General features: G+C 41.4%; 1 protein-coding gene across 1 annotated transcript in view; it reads left to right on the top strand.

Moving 5' to 3' along the window:
* The window catches only part of LOC111220529 (voltage-dependent L-type calcium channel subunit alpha-1D-like), a 162,339-nt gene that overhangs the window by 79,543 nt on the left and 61,621 nt on the right, over positions 1-21,175 (top strand). Inside the window, exons 6-9 of the mRNA XM_022743612.1 lie at positions 9,937-10,089; positions 14,658-14,854; positions 17,144-17,247; positions 17,571-17,740. Coding sequence (XP_022599333.1) covers positions 9,937-10,089; positions 14,658-14,854; positions 17,144-17,247; positions 17,571-17,740 — 624 coding nt within the window. The remainder of the gene's footprint in view (positions 1-9,936; positions 10,090-14,657; positions 14,855-17,143; positions 17,248-17,570; positions 17,741-21,175) is intronic.

Below are 21,175 nucleotides of genomic sequence, written 5' to 3'. Positions count from 1 at the left end.
CCTTCTCCGCTGTAAAGGACAGGAGACTTGATCCCAGTGTGGAGGGAGTTGCAGCTGCAGTGTCAGGTTGTGGAGGAGATGCTGTAGGAGAAACTGCAGCTGAAGCAGTGGGAGAGAGAACAGGTGAGGTTGTGTCAAACCTGTTGTAGAACAGGTTGACCTCATTGGCCTTGTCCACATCACCTGATGTTGCCTGGCTGTTCTTTTCTTTATATCCAGTGATGGTCCTCATCCCGTTCCACACCTCTCTGGTGTTGTGCTGCAGCTTCCTCTCTACTTTCTTTTTGTAGTCCTCCTTTGCTTGCTTTAATCTCTTCTCCAGCTCATGTTGCACACACCTGAGCTTCTCCCGGTCTCCATCCCTGAAGGCCTTCTTTTTCTGGTTGAGGAGGGTCTTGATGTTAATGGTGATCCAGGGTTTGTTGTTTGGAAAGCAGTGTTCATTCCTTGCTGGTATTACAGTGTCCATACAGAAGTTAATGTAGTCCGTGGTACATTCAACCATTCTATCAAGGTCAGGGTCCTTGCTTTTTTCATTTTCCTGTGACTCCAACAGTACATTCTAATGTGTGCACTCAAAACAGTCTTAGACACTCACTGGCCTCCAGGGTCCAGTTCCTGAATGAAAGTTAATTAATGTTATTAGTTACACCTGTGATTCCTATACCAATTGTATTTGAGTAATTCTGCCTCCAAAGACACATGTAACAATGAAGATTGTTATAAGAGCCACAACAAAGTCAGTTTAGCAAACACAAACATAAGAGGAAGTGATTAAAATTCAAAATATATCATTCTACACATTTGTTATGCTCTGTTACCACAGGTACACATCTAAAATTACATAAACTAAAAATAGTAAGTTTCTCTTCTTACAAGTGTGGCCGGGCCGTGGCAAGGCCCAGATTTAACTGAAAAATTCGGGTACTACTGACCCTCTTTAATACCTGTAGGATTAGCAGCTGTGGCCGCAGACAGGGAAGGGGGAAAATTTAAACTGGGATAGAGTACCTCACCACACTCCGGTGCCCTACACACTCACACAGCAAATCAACAAAGGGGATGCAAATAAAGAGTGAAGGAAGTGCAAAATTTACGAAACACACTAATATGGGGGGTGACGAAGCACAGGTGAGGAACTCTACCACCAAACCCTCCACCGTCGGGCCGGCCACGTTTGCTGCCGCACCTACAGCACTGTATAGAAACAAACAAAAGAAACAGGTATTAGAACTTGAGACAGGTACAAATTCTTGGGGGAAATAACCAAACCAATACCAGGGACAACAGTGTGCAAACAATGAAACAACTAAACAAACCAAAACACAACAACTAAACCAACAAAACAAACAGAGCAAAGACAGCACACCACAGGCTCACCAGACAGCAGAGAGAGCAAGAGACCAGCATCAAGGTGAATATAGCCTTCCCCAAACAAATAAAACCAGGAAGTGGGCGTGACTAAACCCCATGGTGACCTGGAAGGGATCTCCCACTACCTGTTACATCCGGCCCAAATTTCTTTTTTTCTTTTTTTTTTAAATTGGCGGCCTGACAATTCATTAAGACCAAGGTCTAAAAATAGCTGGAATGGAACTACTAGCACCAATCATCTGGGAATGTGTTGCCCTGTTTTCTCTGCTCTCTACTCTCACCGGCAAGTGATGAGGATTAGAGTGTTTACCAGCTGTTTCACGGGCTGACCGTCTTACCACCTCGGGACATGGAGGTGCATAGGAACTGGTGATGGCAGAAGAGTCAGGTGCTGTAGGTAATGCAGAGTTGAGTGCTGGATCCACTTCAGATGGGATCTGCACCTCTACTGGCCGGGGGTTATTCAGTCCAGGTACACATCCCACCACCACCCACCGATCACACTCTTCATATGGGTTAGTCAGTGGGTTAGGCCTAATCACAGGGACGGGATGAGCACCAGAGGCAGGTGCGGGTTTAAGCTGGGAACGTACACATAACGCACCTCGGCTGGCCTGTCTCGTGGGGCAACGGCATACACCGCACCTCCTTGACTGAGGGATTTCACCACCTGGAAGATTTCGGGGCCCAGGTATCCTGGATTTTATTCCGCCCTCTACGGGAGTGGTCCCGAAGGTAGATATTTTGTCTTGCTGGTAACACTTCCTCTTGAGCCTGTCGGTCTGACCTCTCCTTCTGCTGATTTGTAGCTTGCCTCATCCTTTCCCGGGCATTCTCCACTGCCACCAGCAGACGTCGCTGGTGCTCCCGGAACCAGTCACAGACTTCACCTGCAGTTGGCTCTTCCACGCGGCCTAGCAGAAAATCTATAGGCAGTTGGGGTTCTTGGCCAAACATCAACAAAAAGGGGTACTGGCCTGTAGTTTGGTGAGGCGTGGTGTTATAACTAAACAGCACCTGTTGGAGATACTCAGGCCGTCTGTGCTTCTGTTCAGCTGACAGGGTGCGAAGGAGGTCATGGAGGGTCCGGTTGAAACGCTCACACTGGCCATTTCCTTGAGGGTGATAGGGGGTGGTTCTAGACTTCTTGATGCAGTACAGATCACACAATTGTTGGATTATTGTGCTCTCAATACTACAGCCCTGATTAGAGTGCAGTCTAGCTGGGACACCGTATCTGTAGAACCACTCTTTAGTTAGCACCTCTGCCACTGTAGAGGCCCGCTGATCTCTGGTGGGGATGACCTGGGTAAACTTGGAGAAAACATCAGTCAACACTAACACTTGTTCCCTCCCATCTCTAGCAGGCTCTAGGAATGAGAAATCAATGGCCAAGATTTCATTGGGTCTAGAAGCTAACAAATGGCCCATCGGAGCTCGAACCTGTGGCTGTGTATTTTTAGCAACACTGCATCTCTCACATGTTTGACACCAGTCTTTTATCATCTTCCCCATACCTGTCCAATAACACCTCTGTCGGATCAGGTCCGTAGTGCGCTCAGTGCCTTGGTGGCCGTGATGGGTGTGCAGCTGCTGAAACACTTCCTCCCTCAGGCTCTCTGGAAGACAAGCTGGAAGACACACTCTCCACCATCAGGCCGCTGGTGCATCCTGTACAGAAGTCCTGTCCTTATAGTGAGATGGTCCCACTGGCATAACAACCCCAGAGCTGCTGGATGGAGTCTTTGTCTCTCTATGCGGCCTGGGAAGCACTGTAGCTGGAAAAAGGGAAGAATGGCACTAATGGCTGGGTCAGCTCCCTGCAGTGCCACCAATTCATTGGTTGATCGCTCTGGGACAGCAGAGATGGTGTGTTGGGCAGTTACATCAGCATTCGCCACAACATTCTGAACAGTCTCTGGCAGGGAGATCCCAGGGCGGACTGGAATGGCTACTGTGTTGCCTGGTGGTGGACGCTGCCTAGACAACGCATCTGCATTCTGGTTGCTGTGTCCCGGGAGATACCTCACAGTATAATCAAAGACTGCCAGCTCAGCAACCCAGCGCTGTTCTGTGGCCCCCAATTTGGCTGTGCTTAGATGACTGAGGGGGTTGTTGTCTGTCCATACCACACATTTCTGACTTAGCAGGTACTCACAGAACTTGTGGGCCATAGCCCACTTCATGGCCAGGAACTCAAGTTTCATGGAGCTATAATTTTTCTCTGCAGGGTGAAGGCTCCGGCTGGCGTAGGCAATAGGTCGAACCTTGCCATCCTGCTCCTGAGAAAGGACTGCCCCCAGACCATCATGGCTGGCATCCACCTCTAGAATGAAAGGCAACTTAAAGTTAGCCTAGGCCAGAACAGGTGACGACACCAACCTTTCCTTGAGTTCTGCAAAGCTGCTTTCACACTGGGGGGTCCAGGCGTCCCTCAGGACGATCCCCTGGTCTCGACGGTTTTTCCTCCCTGCCAGATTGGCAACCACTTTGTGGAGTGGGGCAGCCAGCTTTGCAAAGCCCTGGACAAAACGTCGATAGTAATTAGCAAAACCAAGAAAAGATCTCAGTTCTGACACAGTACCTGGAGTAGTCCAGTCAGCCACTGCAGTGATCTTCTTTGGGTCTGTGGAGACACCTGCAGCAGAAACTACATGCCCCAAGTATTTCACCTGCTGCTGGAAGAAGTTGCATTTCTCAAGCTTGGCTTTTAATCCCTCTTTCTGGAAATGGCCCAAAACTAGGTCCAGGCGACTGAGGTGCTCATCCACTGTGGAAGAGAATACAACAACATCGTCAAGATAAAGCAGCAGGGAAGGTCCATGTTGGTCACCAGACATCCGCTTCATCAGTCGTTGGAACGTACTAGGAGCATTACATAGGCCAAATGGCATCCTTTGAAACTCAAATAGGCCAAAAGGGGTGCAGAAAGCCGTTTTCTTCTTGTCCTGCTCCGTGACTGGAACCTGATGGTAACCACTGGCCAAATCAATGGTGGAGAACCACTGCGCTCCCAACGGGCCATACAAGGACTCCTCAATCTTTGGAAGTGGAAAGGCATCCTTCAGTGTTTTGCCATTTTGCTAAATGGCCACACAGAGTCTCAGGCTGCCATCTTTTTTTCTAACCAGGACAATGGGAGAGGCATAGGGGCTGCAGCTTTCCCGTATGATTTGGCAGTCCAACAACTGGCGTATGTGGGCCCTAACTTCGTCATAGTCAGAGGGGGAAATGCGCCTGTACCTCTGTCTAATAGGGACACAGTCAAGCAGGGGAATGTCATGAATCATTAGGTTTGTACAACCAAGGTCCAGGTCAAAAGCTGCGAACACAGTCTCACGATCAAGCAGCATGGATTTAGCCTTTCTCTGGTCTATCTCAGAAAGTGCAGATAAATCCATTGACTCAATGTGCTGTCTCACTAGGCTGGCCTATGCTTCTTGGGCAGTAACTGTGGCTGTAATCCCACCCGAGTGTTGCTCTACGGTAGAAACTCCCTCTGGTAAACTTATGACCTGAGCCTGACTCAAAAACCTTATGGGCTGGCAGGGATGTAAAAGAACATCTGCCTCACCTACATTTACCACAGGCACATACACAGTACCTCTAGTCACAGTGATCATGGCTGGGGATAGGAGCACACATTCAGGGAGGGACTGTCCATCGTCGAGGGGCTCAATCAATGCAGCACCTGAGGACTCACTAAACTGAGAAGAGCATGTAGCAGTAACCCACTTAACTGTACTCCTAGGTATGGTGATGGAACGCCTACCTCCCACCCAGGCCAAACCGGTCTTGGGTTGAGCTGCATCACACTGTGCCTGGTGGCACTGCACAATGGGGAGGTCAAAAAGGTACAGGCCAATTGATAACAGCACTCTTATTACATTCATACCCAAGCCACTGGGAAAACCCAAGGGGGGTGTTTGGCCTGGCGGATCTTTAACAATCAGAACACCTCGCTGTGGTATGACCTTGCCAAAAACTGTCACATCCAGCTCTACATAGCCCACATAGGGAATTTCCAGCCCATTAGCAGCACGCAACTGAAGCCAGCGGCAAGACCTAGGGGCATGATGGAAATGCTGGAGAAAGAAGCTTTCAAAAATGGTTGTAACCATTGAACCTGTGTCTAATAGGAGGTTAACAGGTACATCTCCCAGACTAACAGTTACCTTGGGGCACGGTGCTACCAGATTAGAGGCCATGATCTAAGCATCTGATCTCTGTGTATCTGAGCCTGTGTCCTCCCCTCCTGATGCTTGGCTCCTCACATCAGGGGGGGGTTTTCCTGCATCCTGGGCCACAGAGGCTGTTGCTGTACGAGGTGGGGCCCTGGGCTGCTGCTGAACCTGGAAATCAACATGTTCACTATGGCACTCCCTGACCTGGTTTTTGGCAATGCCTACAGATGACAATGTTTGAGCGTCTTTGTCTAGCAGGGGGCCGGGGTGGCTCCTGTAGTGCTAAAAGACTTTGGGTCAGTAGATTAAGCTGCTCTTGTTGTTTCTGTAACATATGCTTGAACTCCTTCATTTCTGCATTACCAGAAATAGTAGGCGTCCTACTCTCAGAAGACTGCATGGCGCTAAAGGTGGGGACCGAATTACTCCTACCCCTTGGCTCATCAGGTCTTCCCTCCCGTTCCCAGCGTATGGCCTCTGCTTGAACATCTAGGAGGTTGTAATCAGGGTGCTGTCGTACTACACGCTTTAACTCCCTGCAAAGATCAGAGCCAAAAACATGCTCCACAAACTGGTCCCTAAGAAGAATAGAGGCATCACGCATTACTCTTGAGGCACAACGTTCAACCTTCTCCATGAGACAACACAACGCATGTGAAAACTCTTGAAGTGACTCTTTTTCTAACTGCCTCTTAGAAAAGAAACTCTGTTGAAACATAAGACTTAGAACATCCATACAGATCTTGTAGAATAGTCAAAATTTCCTTAGGGTCCTTTCTTTCTGCTCCAGGTCTGTACCTAATCTCATCTTTTGCCTCCCCCTTTAAATGGTCAAAAATAAAATAAGCTTGATCAACAGGTCTCAACTGCCTAGCTCTTAATGTGGCCCTCATCTCCTCAACCCAATCCTCCACTGGGATACCAGATGTTCCCCTAAAGGTTGGGCATTTTCGTTCCCAAGGGATATAAAGCAAACGCTCAACAGGGAGGGGGTCATTGGGAACAGAGTTTTGAGAACCAACCAGATGACCAGGGCCTGAACCCAAAGGGAGTGAGGTGGCTGCTGCTCGCTCCTTCAGTAGCTGCTCCTAGTCCATCAATTCTTTTAGCTCACTGGCCATGGCTGAGTTGAGAAAGTCAATAAGGACCAAGTTATCTGAACAGTCCAATTTAGTCGTGAGGACTGAGGGCAAGTTGGCACAACACTTGGCAAGTCCCTCAATATGCACACTGGTCTCTTTTGGTTTACAGCTATATACAAATAACTCCACCAAAAAACAAACAAACAAACAAACAAAAAAAAGGTCTAAAATAACTCTGAAAATAATCCTTGTCTCACACCCACCAAAATTTGTCACTGCATCCTGCCGACAATGCCAGAATGTGGCTGGGCCGTGGCAAGGCCCAGATTTAACTGAAAAATTTGGGTACTACTGACCCCCTTCAATACTTCAGTAAAACAGTTAATCCACAGAAACCTTACTGATACAGGTGACAAAAGATGGACTGAGACAAGGATTTCCAAGATTACAAATTTATTTAAAAGATCAATATATAAAAACCAACAACAATTTATTAAGGTTAAGAGAAAAGAAAAATCGAAAACATAAGTGCCTCAAGTTCCAATTTGTCTCATGTATAAATGAATAACAGGAACACAAAAGAAAGAGAAAAGGAACCGTAGGATTAGCAGCTGTGGCCGCAGACAGGGAAGGGAGAAAATTTAAACTGGGATAGAGTACCTCACCACACTCACACAGCAAATCAACAAAGGGGATGCAAATAAATAGTGAAGGAAGTGACCAAACACACTAATATGGGGGGTGACGAAGCACAGGTGAGGAACTCTACCACCAAACCCTCCACCGTTGGGCGGGCCATGCTCGCTGCCACACCTACAGCACTGTATAGAAACAAACAAAAGAACAGGTATTAGAACTTGAGACAGGTACAAATTCTTGGGGGAAATAACCAAACCAATACCAGGGACAACAGTGTGCAAACAATGAAACAACTAAACAGACCAAAACACAATAACTAAACCAACAAAACAAACAGAGCAAAGACAGCACACCACAGGCTCACCAGACAGCAGAGAGAGCAAGAGACCAGCATGAATATATAGCCTTCCCCAAACAATTAAAACCAGGAAGTGGGCGTGACTAAACCCCATGGTGACCTGGAAGGGATCTCCCACTACCTGTTACACAAGGAAAACATTTGTATAGTCCCTACTGTTCTGCCCAATTCATTTATTACACAGAAGATACTGCTTCCTTCACTGTTTCTGTTTTCAGTTCACATCTGACCTTACATGCAGTTGCCCTAATATGTCTGCATTCTTTGAGTCGCCATAGCAATGGATCATTCACTGGTCTCAGGGAGGAAAGGGCCTCTGGGAAAGATGAAGTTGAGCTGAAACGACAATTTCAGTTCTATTCCAGTTCAACATTTGTCTTCGTTGGATAGCATATTGGGTTTAATTAAAGTGTGATATTTTGACTTGTTTGCTGATGCAACAGTGGCTGGTTTATTGGCTTTCATGTCTATTCTGTGGTTTCACGAGGCTTGGAGAGATGTAAATAATGTCATCATGACAACTGAGTGCTTGGATAAATTGTGTTTCTATGAGTGTTTATCTGTTTGTTTGATTTCTGTGTGTACTATTGTTTATCTGTGTGTGTGCGTGAGTGTGTGTCCACTTCAACATTGCACTATACTCAGAAGGACCAACAAAATTACTATCTTCTAATCTCTGGCTTGCCTGCTACTTTTATTAGAACTGACAATTAATCAGTCAATCAAAAAAATCATTAGCAACTATTTTCATAATTGGCTAATGTTAATTGATGTTTCAAGGAAAAATACCAAACATTGCATAGTTTTAGCTTTTCAGTTGTGAGGATTTGCTACCTATGTGATATGTGATCACGTCTTAAGGTTTTGCACTGTTGGTCAGACAAAACAATCAATTTTGTGACACCAACTCGGGCATTATCTTAATTGTTATGAACATTTTTTACTGTCTGACATTTTATAGACTAAACAAATTGATTGAGAAAACAACAGAAAGATGGATCGATACTGATTGTTTGTTACAACCTGGTGTTTGTGTCTAAATGTCTTCATATTTCTGGTGTTAGAGGGGAGAAATTCTTTCAAGGCTTTTGAGTGAATGACAAATAGAAACCTTGTGGTAACCTATTACCAGACACATTGTTGTGCACATAGCCTATTAATAATGTACCCAAAATACAAAGCATACTGTTCTTCAACCTTTTTCATTACAGTACTAATCCTGGTCTCCTTTAAATGGTAACTCCATAAATTTTACAACCAACAAGTCAGAATGACTATAAGAGATATCTAACCAAAGTTCCAGAGGCACAAACATGTTTTGTCAAAATAAAAGGGGGAATATAAAGCGTGTAGTACCTTTTGTGTGGAAAACACTTCAGAGCTGTACCCACAAGCCTGAACCAATTCTGAATCAACAGCTTTTACAGTGATGACAATCCTAAATTGCACATTGATATAATGCAAACATGGTTTTTCAGCTTCTTTTGTTTTCATTTAAAACCTTGGCGTCAGCTAGTCCCATTGTAGAGTCTATTGATCTCTTGATCATCTTTGAGTTGCTTCTACACCTTGATTTAAGTCCACCTGTGGTAAATCCAACAGATTTGACATGATTTGGAAAGGGATCCTAAAATGCTTTGCACAGGTATAATCAGGAGACTTAGAGCTTGCACATTGTATAATTTGTCAAAGTTGCATGAAGACTGAGTCTGGTACAGACGAAAACACACCTACCAGGGCCAAGGGGCATGTATTTCAAAAGGATAATTTAAATGAACTATTCTGGTTTTATGCTTGAGATGCTTGAATTCTTTTCTCTAATGAACACAACAGCAACAAAATGTATGTGGTTTGAGTAAGAATACTTTTTAGAGTAAGTCCTATGTCTATAATCACATTTAAGATTTATCACAAGGCTTATTATTATTATAGGATTATTTTCATTATTGATTAATTTGCTGATCATGTTCTAGATTAATTGATTCATTGTTATGTCTAAAAAATGTTAGAAAATAATGAAAGATGTCCACAAGTGATGTTGCCTACTGTTTATCTGACCAAAAATTAAAAACTCAAAGATATTCAGTTTCATAAATGGCAAAGAAAAGCATGAAATCCTCCCATTAATCAGCTAATTGTTGCAGCAAAAGTTTGTTCATTAATTAATATAAAGAACAAATATCCTGTTGCTGCTTTTCCCATAAAGGTGGCAACTCTTTGTGAAACCCTGTGTATGCGTGTATATTTCTGTATGTGTCTGTGAGCTCCCTCTGACCTTGGCTTCTATGTATGTTTGCAGGTTTACAGGTGGTTTTAAACTCCATCATTAAAGCCATGGTTCCCCTGCTTCACATCGCTCTGCTTGTCCTCTTCGTCATTATCATCTACGCCATCATTGGCCTGGAACTCTTCATTGGCAAAATGCACGCCACATGCTATGTGGTACAGACAGGTAGAGTGGAGAGATTTATTTGTTCATTTGTTTTTTGTTTCATTCTTTGAGAGTTGCCTGGGGAACTGTCTAAGAGTGAGTTTCAGCACAGCCAGCCTAAAGTACATTGTGAGCAGGCATATACATGACAGTTTAAAACAGACACTGGATTTAATCCCTGGGAATGAATGGACATATGTACCTTGTATGTGAAAGGTGGCAAGCTGCTGGAAACAGGACAGAACAACAGATGGTGGATTCAATCCAGTGATTAAATGACTAATATCTGGCTATTATGTAAACATGCTTGACCTTTGCACCAGCATTGCTTCCAACATGGCAGAATTATTCAAGAAGTAAGGATGAATTGATGGGCGACTGTCAGTCATAAATGTCACCTTTATACATCATACACAAACACAGACACACTCGCATAAAACCACAGTCATGTTCTAAAATAGCTGAGTTAGAGGAGCGAAGCAGCTAAACTCACAGGGATTGGTGGGCTACACAGGAGTACCACAGCAATTTTCATAGAGTGCCATTCTCTCCGTTATCCCTCTCTTTCTCACACACCTCTCACCCAATCTCTTCCTCTTTACTTCTCTTTCTAGCTTTGATCTGTTTGTTTGTAGATATCAGGAGAAACATTGTAGACTTAAGTTGAGATCTTATAACAGAGTGAGATGGAAGCTCCCTTTGATCTACCTTTGCTTCTGTCTCCTCTGTTGGCCTTTAGAGAAGAGACTTAGCCTGTGGTGTGTGTGTGTGTTATTTATAAAGCACATTTAAAAACAGCAAGCTGAGCAGCTGTACTGTGCTGTACAACATCTGGAAAACACAAACAATACAGAGAAACAAAAAGTTCAACAGACAATAAAAAATGCAGGACAAAAACAAGCAAGCAGACTGAAATGAGGCAGACAACTGATCTTGGCTCGAATGCTAATGAGTATAAAAGTGTTTTGAGCTGGGATTTGAAAGAGTCAATGGATGGGGCAAATCTGATGGATATGGGCAGGATATTCCACAGTCTGGGGGCCATGACTGAGAAAGCACGGTCACCTCTGCATTTAAGGTGAGTGCGAGGGATGGTGAGGAAGCCCATGTTGGGTGATCTGAGGGGCCTGGCTGTAGTGTAGGGGGTTAAAAGATTTGTGATGTAGGGGGGGGCTTCTCCGTGTTGGGCTTTAAAAACGAACAATAGAACCTTGAAATCTATCCTATAGCGAATTGTGAGCCAATTCAGAGAGGCCATGATAGGAGTAATGTGATCACTCCCCCTGGAACCAGTTAGAAGCCGAGCCGCAGTGTTCTGGACCATTTGTGGGCGAGACAAGAATGAGTGAATGATTCCAGAGAACAGGGAATTACAGTAGTCAAGTCTTGAGGATATAAGAGCATGGATGACTCTTTCCAAGTCAGTAAATTAGAGGAAGGGTTTTATTTTAGTAGTGGTATGTAGCTAGTAGAAACTGGACTTTACTACTGCCTTTACCTGTTTGTCAAATTGGAAGGCAGAGTCAAAGATTATGCCAAGGTTTTTGGTGTAGGGCTAATGTAGGTGGAAAGATGACCAAGGTTACTGATGATCAAGACAGTGGAGTCCTGGGGGTCAAAAAGAACAACTTCAGATTTGTCCTGGTTCAGCTGGACGTGGTTTAGAGCCATCCAGGCTCTTATATCCTCAAGGCACTCTCTAAGGCAGTTCAAATTATTGTGCTTATTTGGTTTTAGGGGGAGATAGAGCGATAGAGTGTCATCAATGTAACAGTGGTAAGAGATGTTATGTTTCTGAATGATTTTACCTAGGGGCAGCATGTAGATGGCAAAGACAATGGGGCCAGGGACAGAGCCTTGGGGGACCCCGCATGACAGGTTTGCTGGAGGGGAGGAAAAATTATTTATATTGAATGTAAATGTTCTGTTTGTGAAATAAGAAGTGAACCAGTTTAATGTAGCACCAGTAATCCTGATATCATGCTTCAGATTGTCAATTAAGATGGTGGGATCAACAGTGTAGAAAGTGGCACAGTTTCCAGAATCAACAGTGAAGAGCAGGTAATTGTGGACCTTCAGTAGGGCAGACTAGGTGAGGTTATAGTTGTGACAAAATTACTTTTTCAAGGATCTTGGATAGAAAGGCTAATTTGGAAATGGGTCTGTAGTTGCTGAGAAACTCAGGATGTAGGTTATGCTTTTGAAGAAGGGGCTGGACCATGGCGTGTCTAAGGTAGGAAGGTGCAGTGCTGGCAGCCAGAGAGCTGTTTATAATGTAAACGATGTCAGAAATCGTTGTTGAAATTGAAGGCCTCCTGTAAGAGAAAAGGATTTTAAGAATTCTTCACCTTTAGATGAGGATGTGTCAGGGCTGGGTCTGGGAGGGGGGCAGGTGAGAGAGTTAATGGTGCTGAAAAGAGTTAATTGTTAATATTTTAATAGGCGGTTTCTCAAGATTTCCAGTGAGATTTGGAGCTTATCCTTCTTCCACTTGTGCTCAGCTCTTCTGCATTCCCTTCTCATGGCTCTAGTGGACTTATTGAACCAAGGCTGAGATTTGCGCTTAGGCTTTTTTATTTTGAGTGGGGCAACAGAGTTAAGAATGGAGGTGCGGGTGTTATTAAACAGGGCAACGAGTTCCTCAGTACTAAGTTGGGGAGGAGCGTCCTCTATAAAAGTGTGTAACCTTGATTGTGAGTTGGACTAATGATTGTGGATATTTCAAGACTGAGTATGAAAATTCTCATGTGTATGTATGTGCATATGGGTGTGGGTGGGGTTTAATTCGAGTGTGTACCTTAATTTTCTGTAATGGTTATATAATGACAGCATGGTTACAGATCTAGTAGTATATAGATAGATAGATAGACAGATAGATAGGATAGATAGGATAGATACTCTATTTATCCCCCAGGGGTTTAAATAATTGTGTATCATATAGAGTCATGATGATGATCATAATTTCAGAATCAGTATCAATTCAAGGATTTATTTATAAAACAAAAAGGCAGATGATGCAAAACCAAAGACCTGGTAAGAAAACCTAAGAAAATCTAAATTACCGGCAAAACACTGGAACAAAAGAAGAAGCACCAGGAAACATCAGGGACGAGAGAAACACAGCAGATGAATTGACAGGAACTGAGGGAAAAACAGAAATACAATACAATACCAGGGGGGCAAGGGTATTTGACACAGATGAAACACATCAGACTGGGGCAGACAGTCAGGCTGGAAAATGAGACAAAGATAGGAAGTAAAAGAAGAAGAAGTTATTTCAGAATAAAAAAGGAAATAAACAAAAGTCCAAACATACACAAGTTCATTCAAAGAATCCTTCCATTGGCTGACCATGACTAAAACAAAATTATGACAAAAGATACCAGTGTAACAGGAGGCTAACACTCAGTATGGGATAACCAGTTAATGGAGATGATAAAGTAGTATGATTAAGACAGCTCTGCTGTAATATGTACTATAAGTAGACACATGGTGTTAGTAAGAAAGAAATTTAAAAAAAAGAAAAAAAAAGAAAAAAAAGACAAGGTGAGATTTAAGAATGGGGAAAGGTGGTTCTTCAATAGAAGGATGTTACAAATCACAGGCATCAGTACAGTAGAAACACAGTCAGGAAGTCAAAAAAAATGGCTACACCATATAGTTCTTATATATTCTGAATATATCTTGTGTATTCTTGTGTATACAGTCGCACTTTCTTTTACAGTACACTAACTACATAAGTAGCCGGAATTTTATGATAAATAAGAGACTCTAATATACTTTTAGACACCATTTTACAAGATCATAGTCTAATGAGAAATAAAATACAATGTCATATCAAATCCAAAATATGTCCATCATGGACCTATGATAGCTTCATTAGACAGCTGTAATGCCATATTATATCAGACATATATTATTTGGCCTTTACTTAACATCTTTTCACTTTCTTAACGATCATCTGTTGGTCATTAGAATAAAATCGTACCATAAACTGAAGTCAAAGCACATTGGGTCACACCTAGGCGCTCCTTCACCGTTCTGTTGTAGTCTGGATTTTGTCCATAGTCCCATGCAGGTTGTAGGTAGTGATAGTTTCTACTCTCATATGTCACCGTGGGCCCTGGAAGCTGTCAGTGCATTGCATCTTTATTTCCCACTGTTACACACTAATTAGATTTCCTTAGAGGTTAATTAGCAGCACATTACAACATAACTGTACCGTAAACTAAAGTGAAAATTAGTTGCATATTGTGGTTGTTTTAAGAGTTTGGAAGTGATCAATCAAACAGAGTTACTACTTATTAGTTCCTTCATTCCTTACCAACAAATCAGACACAGCAAGTTTCAAAACAAATCACATTCACGTTACTTTCTGATCAATAGTGATGACAATGATTTAAAATTATGTGTAAGAAACAGAATATAATTTTAACTCATCTCAAACATTTAATAATGGATCTGTGTGGAAAGGTAATTACACAAAATACAAACTAGTTTTATATTCTTAAAAAATCATTTGCATATTTACAAAATGCTCCAATGTCTGTTGGTTGTATTCGGTTTTAATCTGTATCTGTGCCTCCCAGGTGCCCTTGCAGAAGAAGAGCCCACACCGTGTGCAGTGTCAGGGCACGGCCGTCATTGCCTGCTCAATGGTACAGGTTGCAGAGAGGGATGGCAAGGTCCCAACAACGGCATCACCAACTTTGACAATTTTTTGTTTGCCATGCTCACTGTGTTCCAGTGCATCACCATGGAGGGCTGGACTGACGTCCTCTACTGGGTAATCTGCCACTCTCCATTAAAATTACTCTTATTAAACCCAAAACCACATTTTTGGTTCATGAATCTGTGTCACTTTTGAAATGTTTGACTTTGACAGAACCTTTTTGTGTGGCTTCCAGCATCTTTGAAACTATGCTGAAATCTAAGAAATCTTGACAAAATTATGAAATGACATGCATCATCCTAGGTATTTTTAAGACGACAGATGAAAACAAAGTCACATATTTCCTAGAAAGGGCACTCAAATGTTTCTGTACTTTATTTAAGTCATTATGTACTGTCATCATAAAATTTTTTATCTAAAACATATTCATTTAAAGGATGGTAGTATTCCAATTTATTGAGGTTTTGTAACTTGACATGATTAAGGTAATGACCATTATAGAATCAAAGCAAGTTTATTTGTACAGCACCATTCAACAGCAAGGCAATCCAAAGATAAAGAAGACTAACCAGCTTTATTTTATTTAAAAGCTGCAGGCCTCAGAAAACATACTCATTGAGCCCCTTAATATATAAAATCTCTCTGTTTCTGCCTCTCCTACAAATTCAAGCCATAAAACTTTTATTATAAAGAAGTCCTGAGTAGACTGTAACCTGAGCTTGAACCATCGGCTTTCTTTTAGTTGAAAACAACAACATATTTTAAAACTTTAAAAGCATAGTCTCACTTCAAAATCCTTAGCTTCCCATTAGCAGAACTTACCAACAGCTTTTAATTAGCCAAAACACTCAACTTTGAAGCTCAACTCAGTTTTACTTACAATCCACCCACATCATTTTATTGACAGAGACCCTCATCTATGAAATAATGAACCTCCCTCCTTCCCTTTCTCTGTCTCCCTCACACACTTTTCTTATGCATGTATGTGTTACCATGGCATCTCCATCCTAATATTGCTGTGAAAGTGGTGAAGGAAGGTGACTTGACAAACGTAAGAGAGGATAGATAGATGGATATATACACAGATGTATGAATTAAATGTGACCTTTGACCTTCCTATAGAAATCAACTATCATTGCATGGTGGGTGGCTGCGTATTGTGTTATGGCTGGAGGCTGAGTTAAGACTTTGTGTCGTGTTATGCCATTGGTGCGGGTTTTTTTCTTTTCTTTTTTAGACAGAAGATTAGTGTTTAAATAGAATTGCATGAAAGAAAAGTGAAAAGCAGAAAGTATTTCGACTGTGTAAGAGCCTAGTTGTGTGGTTATAAATGAACAAACTCCAGCTATCAACTCTTAGTATCTCTGCCAAAGAGCTCTTTTAAAAGGCACCTAGCTCTGTTGTGTGGTCATTTGCATCAGACACATTACTAATAGATATCTTCTAATACCTCCTCTCACTCATTACTGTCTGGTTGTCTCTCACATGGTGCCCTCTAGTGGTCATAGACAGTCTCTCTCCCTCTAAAGAATGGCTTTGAGCCACTATTAAGTTTTATTTAATTTTTATTTAATTTATTTAATTTAATCTTTACTGGAGTGGTGACGCCCTTGAGCGTAACAAGATGGACTTTTACTCCAAAAAGTACAAATACTTGAAAGCTTGCACAATTAAATTAATGAGACACTGATGTAACTACTTATTTTTAACATTTATATGTTGTGAATGTTCAAATTAAGTGTGGTGAATGTGTGGTGAATGTTCACATGACTATGCACTGGAGAAAGATATACATTACAGCACAGTAAATATTTGTAAGGAGGAACACAAACCACTTGGCATAAGGTATTTGTAGTTTAATCTTTGATTTAAATCATGAACTAAATGTAATTTTCAAGGCTGTTCCTGGAAGAAAACTATGAATACTTGGAGTGTTCAGAAGCACTAAATATTTTTCCGGTGATAATATGTGTGGAATCTGTGGAATAAAGGTGTAGGTTAGGATATAGTAGGTAGTTTTACTGGCAGAAGCTGCACATTTATCCCAGCTACAGCCAGCCATCACACCAAAAACTTGCTAGAATTTGTACAGAATTCTTCTCAATTACGCTCATTACGTATGAGAAATTTAAGACCTTTCCATTTTGTGTCCTGTAATTTTCAAATAGGTCTTCTCATGTGTCTCTGTAGAGTAAAACTGTTCAGTTCACTAAGATAAATTTTATGAACAGGAAAAAATTTAATGCATATGGGACACATAGATTGTGAAAATTAAAAATTGATAAAAAAAAAGATTTAAAAGTACAATTATGAAATGATAAATATACATAAATATAACAAGAAATATATATAAACTATATGAGTAATCCTCATTTCTTTTTCTCTGTTTGTGTTTCCATGTAGATGAATGATGCAATGGGCTTTGAGCTGCCGTGGGTTTACTTTGTCAGTCTGGTCATATTTGGATCCTTCTTTGTGCTCAACTTGGTCTTGGGTGTGTTGAGCGGGTAGGTCTTGAATGTGTCTTGTGTTTTGTGTTTTGTGTTTTGTGTTTTTATTTTACTTATATGTTGTCGTTTTTTCCTTTTCTGTAATTGATGTATCAAACTCCACCAGTTTGTATCAAACGCTAAGGTTCTTTTCCAACATCATTGGATATGGTTCAATACAATTTGTTTCCTCAAATATAGGGAACAGTTTTCAGTTCTGTGACCCTGAATAGGATAAGCAGATTTAGAAAATAGATATTTTCCTTTAAAATCACCAGTTCTGATCCTGTGCAGTATTATGTGACCAAGGTTTGACTGTCATTACGCTCTGCCCTGTCCAGAGAGTTTTCCAAAGAGCGAGAGAAGGCCAAGGCTCGGGGAGACTTCCAAAAGCTCCGTGAGAAGCAGCAGTTAGAGGAAGACCTAAAGGGCTACCTGGACTGGATCACCCAGGCTGAGGACATCGACCCTGAGAATGAAGAGGAGGGAGACGAGGAGAGCAAGCGTAACCGTGAGTTACCTGGCTTTAATTAATATTGTCCCTCTATCCATGTCTAAAGCAGGGAAATGAACCTTCTCTGCCTTTACTTTAATGTTGCACATTTCTTTGCCCCATCAATAGTGTAATGAGGGAGATGAGGAGGGCAAACCATTACTCACCTGCCTTGTTATTACACTGATAAGCTCACTAATGCTTTACCTTTGATGTATTATGAAGGAAATGTTCCATGTATCTGGAAAAAACTGTAAAGCCACTGTTGAAAAAATACATTATTAGATTACAATGATACATAATTCTTTCCAACAGTTAGATACTGACTAAATTATCTATTTCAAGCATGCAAGGAGTTTATATTCATGGTAACAAGGTAAGGTAACAAAATGAAAATGCACTGACATAGTTAAAGTTACAGTTAGAAATGACATGCTGACAAACAACCACAAGTGCATCTCATATTCACTACAAGGGGACAGAAAATGTCACCTTACAAAGACACATTTAACATTCAGTAAAATATATCTTTCTCCAAGCATTGTTTTGTACAGTTTAGTACAACAGATCATCTTCTACAAGAGGAAATCAACCCAGAAAACAGTTACTCACTGTACCAATATGAGACATTCACCATTTGAAAAGGGCAAATTCTTTTTCTGGCAAAATGATTTTTATTGAGTGAAGCATACATTGGGTTAATACAGTAGTCCTCTTAATACATTTTCTTACAGAATTTCCATTTTTCCTGCTGTTGTACACTGACTTTATATTATACATTGCTGCCATTAAATAGGTCAAGGACAGAATTATTTTCTTCCTTGTGCATCTTCTCTTTGCTTTGTAATACATTGCACATGTAGATGCTCATGATCATCTCTTACAAAATTGAACTGATCACTGTATGCAGGCTAGGGCAGTTGTGATCCCCTTCTCTATGAAACCAGTAACTGTGTTTGCTACTCAGAAGGAGGCTGTAGTTAGGTATTTTTTGTCCTGGATTAGTGACGCAAGATTTCAACTGATTGACTCGTACAGAAAGTGGAAGCTGGCTGCCTCAGCCTTTGTTTGAGAGAAAATGAGGATTGACTTAGATTAAAAAAGCTGTGGGTGGTTGCATGAAGGATTTTATGGTGTTCCTTAAAAATGCAGTTATTATTTATTTAAAAGAAACTTACACACCACCTCCACCTCTCTACAAGTTCTCTCTTTATTGTACACCCTTAATCACTGCATGTTTTGTCCATAGACTGCATGTCTTTATATTAGCTTGTGTCTTTTATCCAATAAAGCAATCTTAAAATTGTACATGAATATTATTGCCAACAAATATCTTCATGAGTAGAGAAGATCAGTTTCTCTTTACAATCTTTTTCTATATCCTGGATGTTCAATTTTTATCATATTCTATTTTCTGACATTTCGTTCATCATGGGTTGCCACTCACCACGACTGTAGCAGATAAATCCTCTGCTCTGATCACAGCTCCTTTCCTCCCATCTGCCTGAAAGTCCTATTTTTGCTGCCACACAAACCTCTGTGTTTCCCCTGTTATTAGGTTCCCCTACTCTCCAGTACTTAAATGTGGAGCTACCTCCATCTTTTTCTCCATCATTTCCAGGTGTCCAGGTGTCTCTGTAAAGGCCGATCCAGACTTATTTTCCTTTAGGTACCAGCTTATCTTTTGGTTCTTGGTCATGTCTCTCACACTGGCCAGGTCTATATAATTCTTTCTGCAATGCCTCTGGGCGTCACTCCATGTCATGGTGTTGATGAGGACAAAATGTTTCTTTACCTGAAAATAGACCATAGAGAAGTGTTACGTAGAGCTACCATTATATATAATATTCCATGGATAATATTCAGTATGTTGTCCTTGGCAGTAACAAAAAGTGATGTATAGAATATTTTGTTACACCCTTTCTCATATAGACACATAGACATGTTTGCTTTGTATATATCAAATATATTTGTATTCATTTAATACAGCACAATCCTTTTTCTCATAATAAATTTGTAAAATTAAGAGGAAATCAAGGTGCAACTGTCTACATATGAACATGTGCGTGTTCACTCCCACATTCACTGATATTGTGACAAATGTATTTTTTGGCCTCTATTTCATAAACCCCTTTTGGACCAACACAAGGATGCCCTCTGTAAATCTTATAGCTTTAACGCCATAATTTATAATTTGCTCTTGTTGAAATGGGGCACCAGTCCTCTGGGAGGACAAGAATGAATTACTTCATTGATAAATTTATCATCTCATATCAGAAGCCATGACTTCTCGATTCAATAGATCTCCAGTCTCTATGTCAAAAGAACACAACAGCTGGGTGTAAATAAAGGAGTTTATTAACGAAACTGCTATCTACAGAGTAAATGCAATGTAATAATCATAAAGATGAAAATAATAATGAGCATTATGATGAGTTGGCAATGGTGGGAGAGAATATGTTATGGCTATACACTATGGCTATACAGCTAATGATACTACGTCTACGAATGAGATTTGATAATTAAATATTACTATATTTCGACATCAACCCAGTCATGAGCAGAGTGTTATAACCGGCCTACTGTAAGTTGCACTGTAGCTGAGGACCCTTGGCTGGAACCTAGGTGGCTGTGGTTGCCATGGTATCCCTGGAGACACGGGATCTAGGTGGTTTCTTCTGGAGGCCGTGTCCCATTATCACGGTGACGGATTCTGCCAGTGTCTCAGCGGTTCAACTCTGATGGAGTTTGCCAGGAGACTTTCTGTTACACAGCAGTTCTTTAACTGTGATAATAATAATATGGACATTCTGGATGTCATGTAGTGTGTGTTACCTTGTGTGAAGGATGCTGACAGTATGAACATGAAGGACATTGTCTTAAAGTCTACATATTACATCTAAAACATTCTATAGGATAAAAGTTTGAGATTGAACTATTACATAGAAACATCTCATGAGATACAGAACAGTTAGATATTTAATTATGTATGAAGAGTGTTCTGCTGGTCACTACTCAGAGTGGAATCTGGGTTGCAGTTTATGACTCTTATCTAGAGAGGGACAGAGGAAGGGAGGCGGGTGTGTGTGCGTGTGTGTGTTCATGCATGGCACAGAGAGGCCAAGATTCACACCTTAGTGATACTCAGTCCTTTTGGTGTTATTTGTCCTATATAAGAAACAATCAAATATCAATAGACAGAGTCTTATTGTTACAAACTGGAGATTTTGCCTATGTTCTCCAGTTGCCTGGTGTCCCTTCATTGATCCTCTGGAGCTGACCCTTTGACCTTTGGTCTGGTTCTGTGTCTCTCTGGCATGCTAAAACCATGGACTGTGTGAGAGAAGGGTCCTTTGTCTCTGTTTCCTATCAATTTGATAGTTTGATGGTGGGAAGAGTACCAAAGTATCAGTTGTAGGTCCGTAACTCTGCATGTCCTTACAATGAACTTCT

Source organism: Seriola dumerili, unplaced genomic scaffold (assembly GCF_002260705.1).
Source record: "Seriola dumerili isolate Sdu_G_001 unplaced genomic scaffold, Sdu_1.0 BDQW01000070.1, whole genome shotgun sequence".
NCBI classification, from domain to species: domain Eukaryota; kingdom Metazoa; phylum Chordata; class Actinopteri; order Carangiformes; family Carangidae; genus Seriola; species Seriola dumerili.
This window is presented reverse-complemented; position numbering and strand designations above follow the sequence as displayed.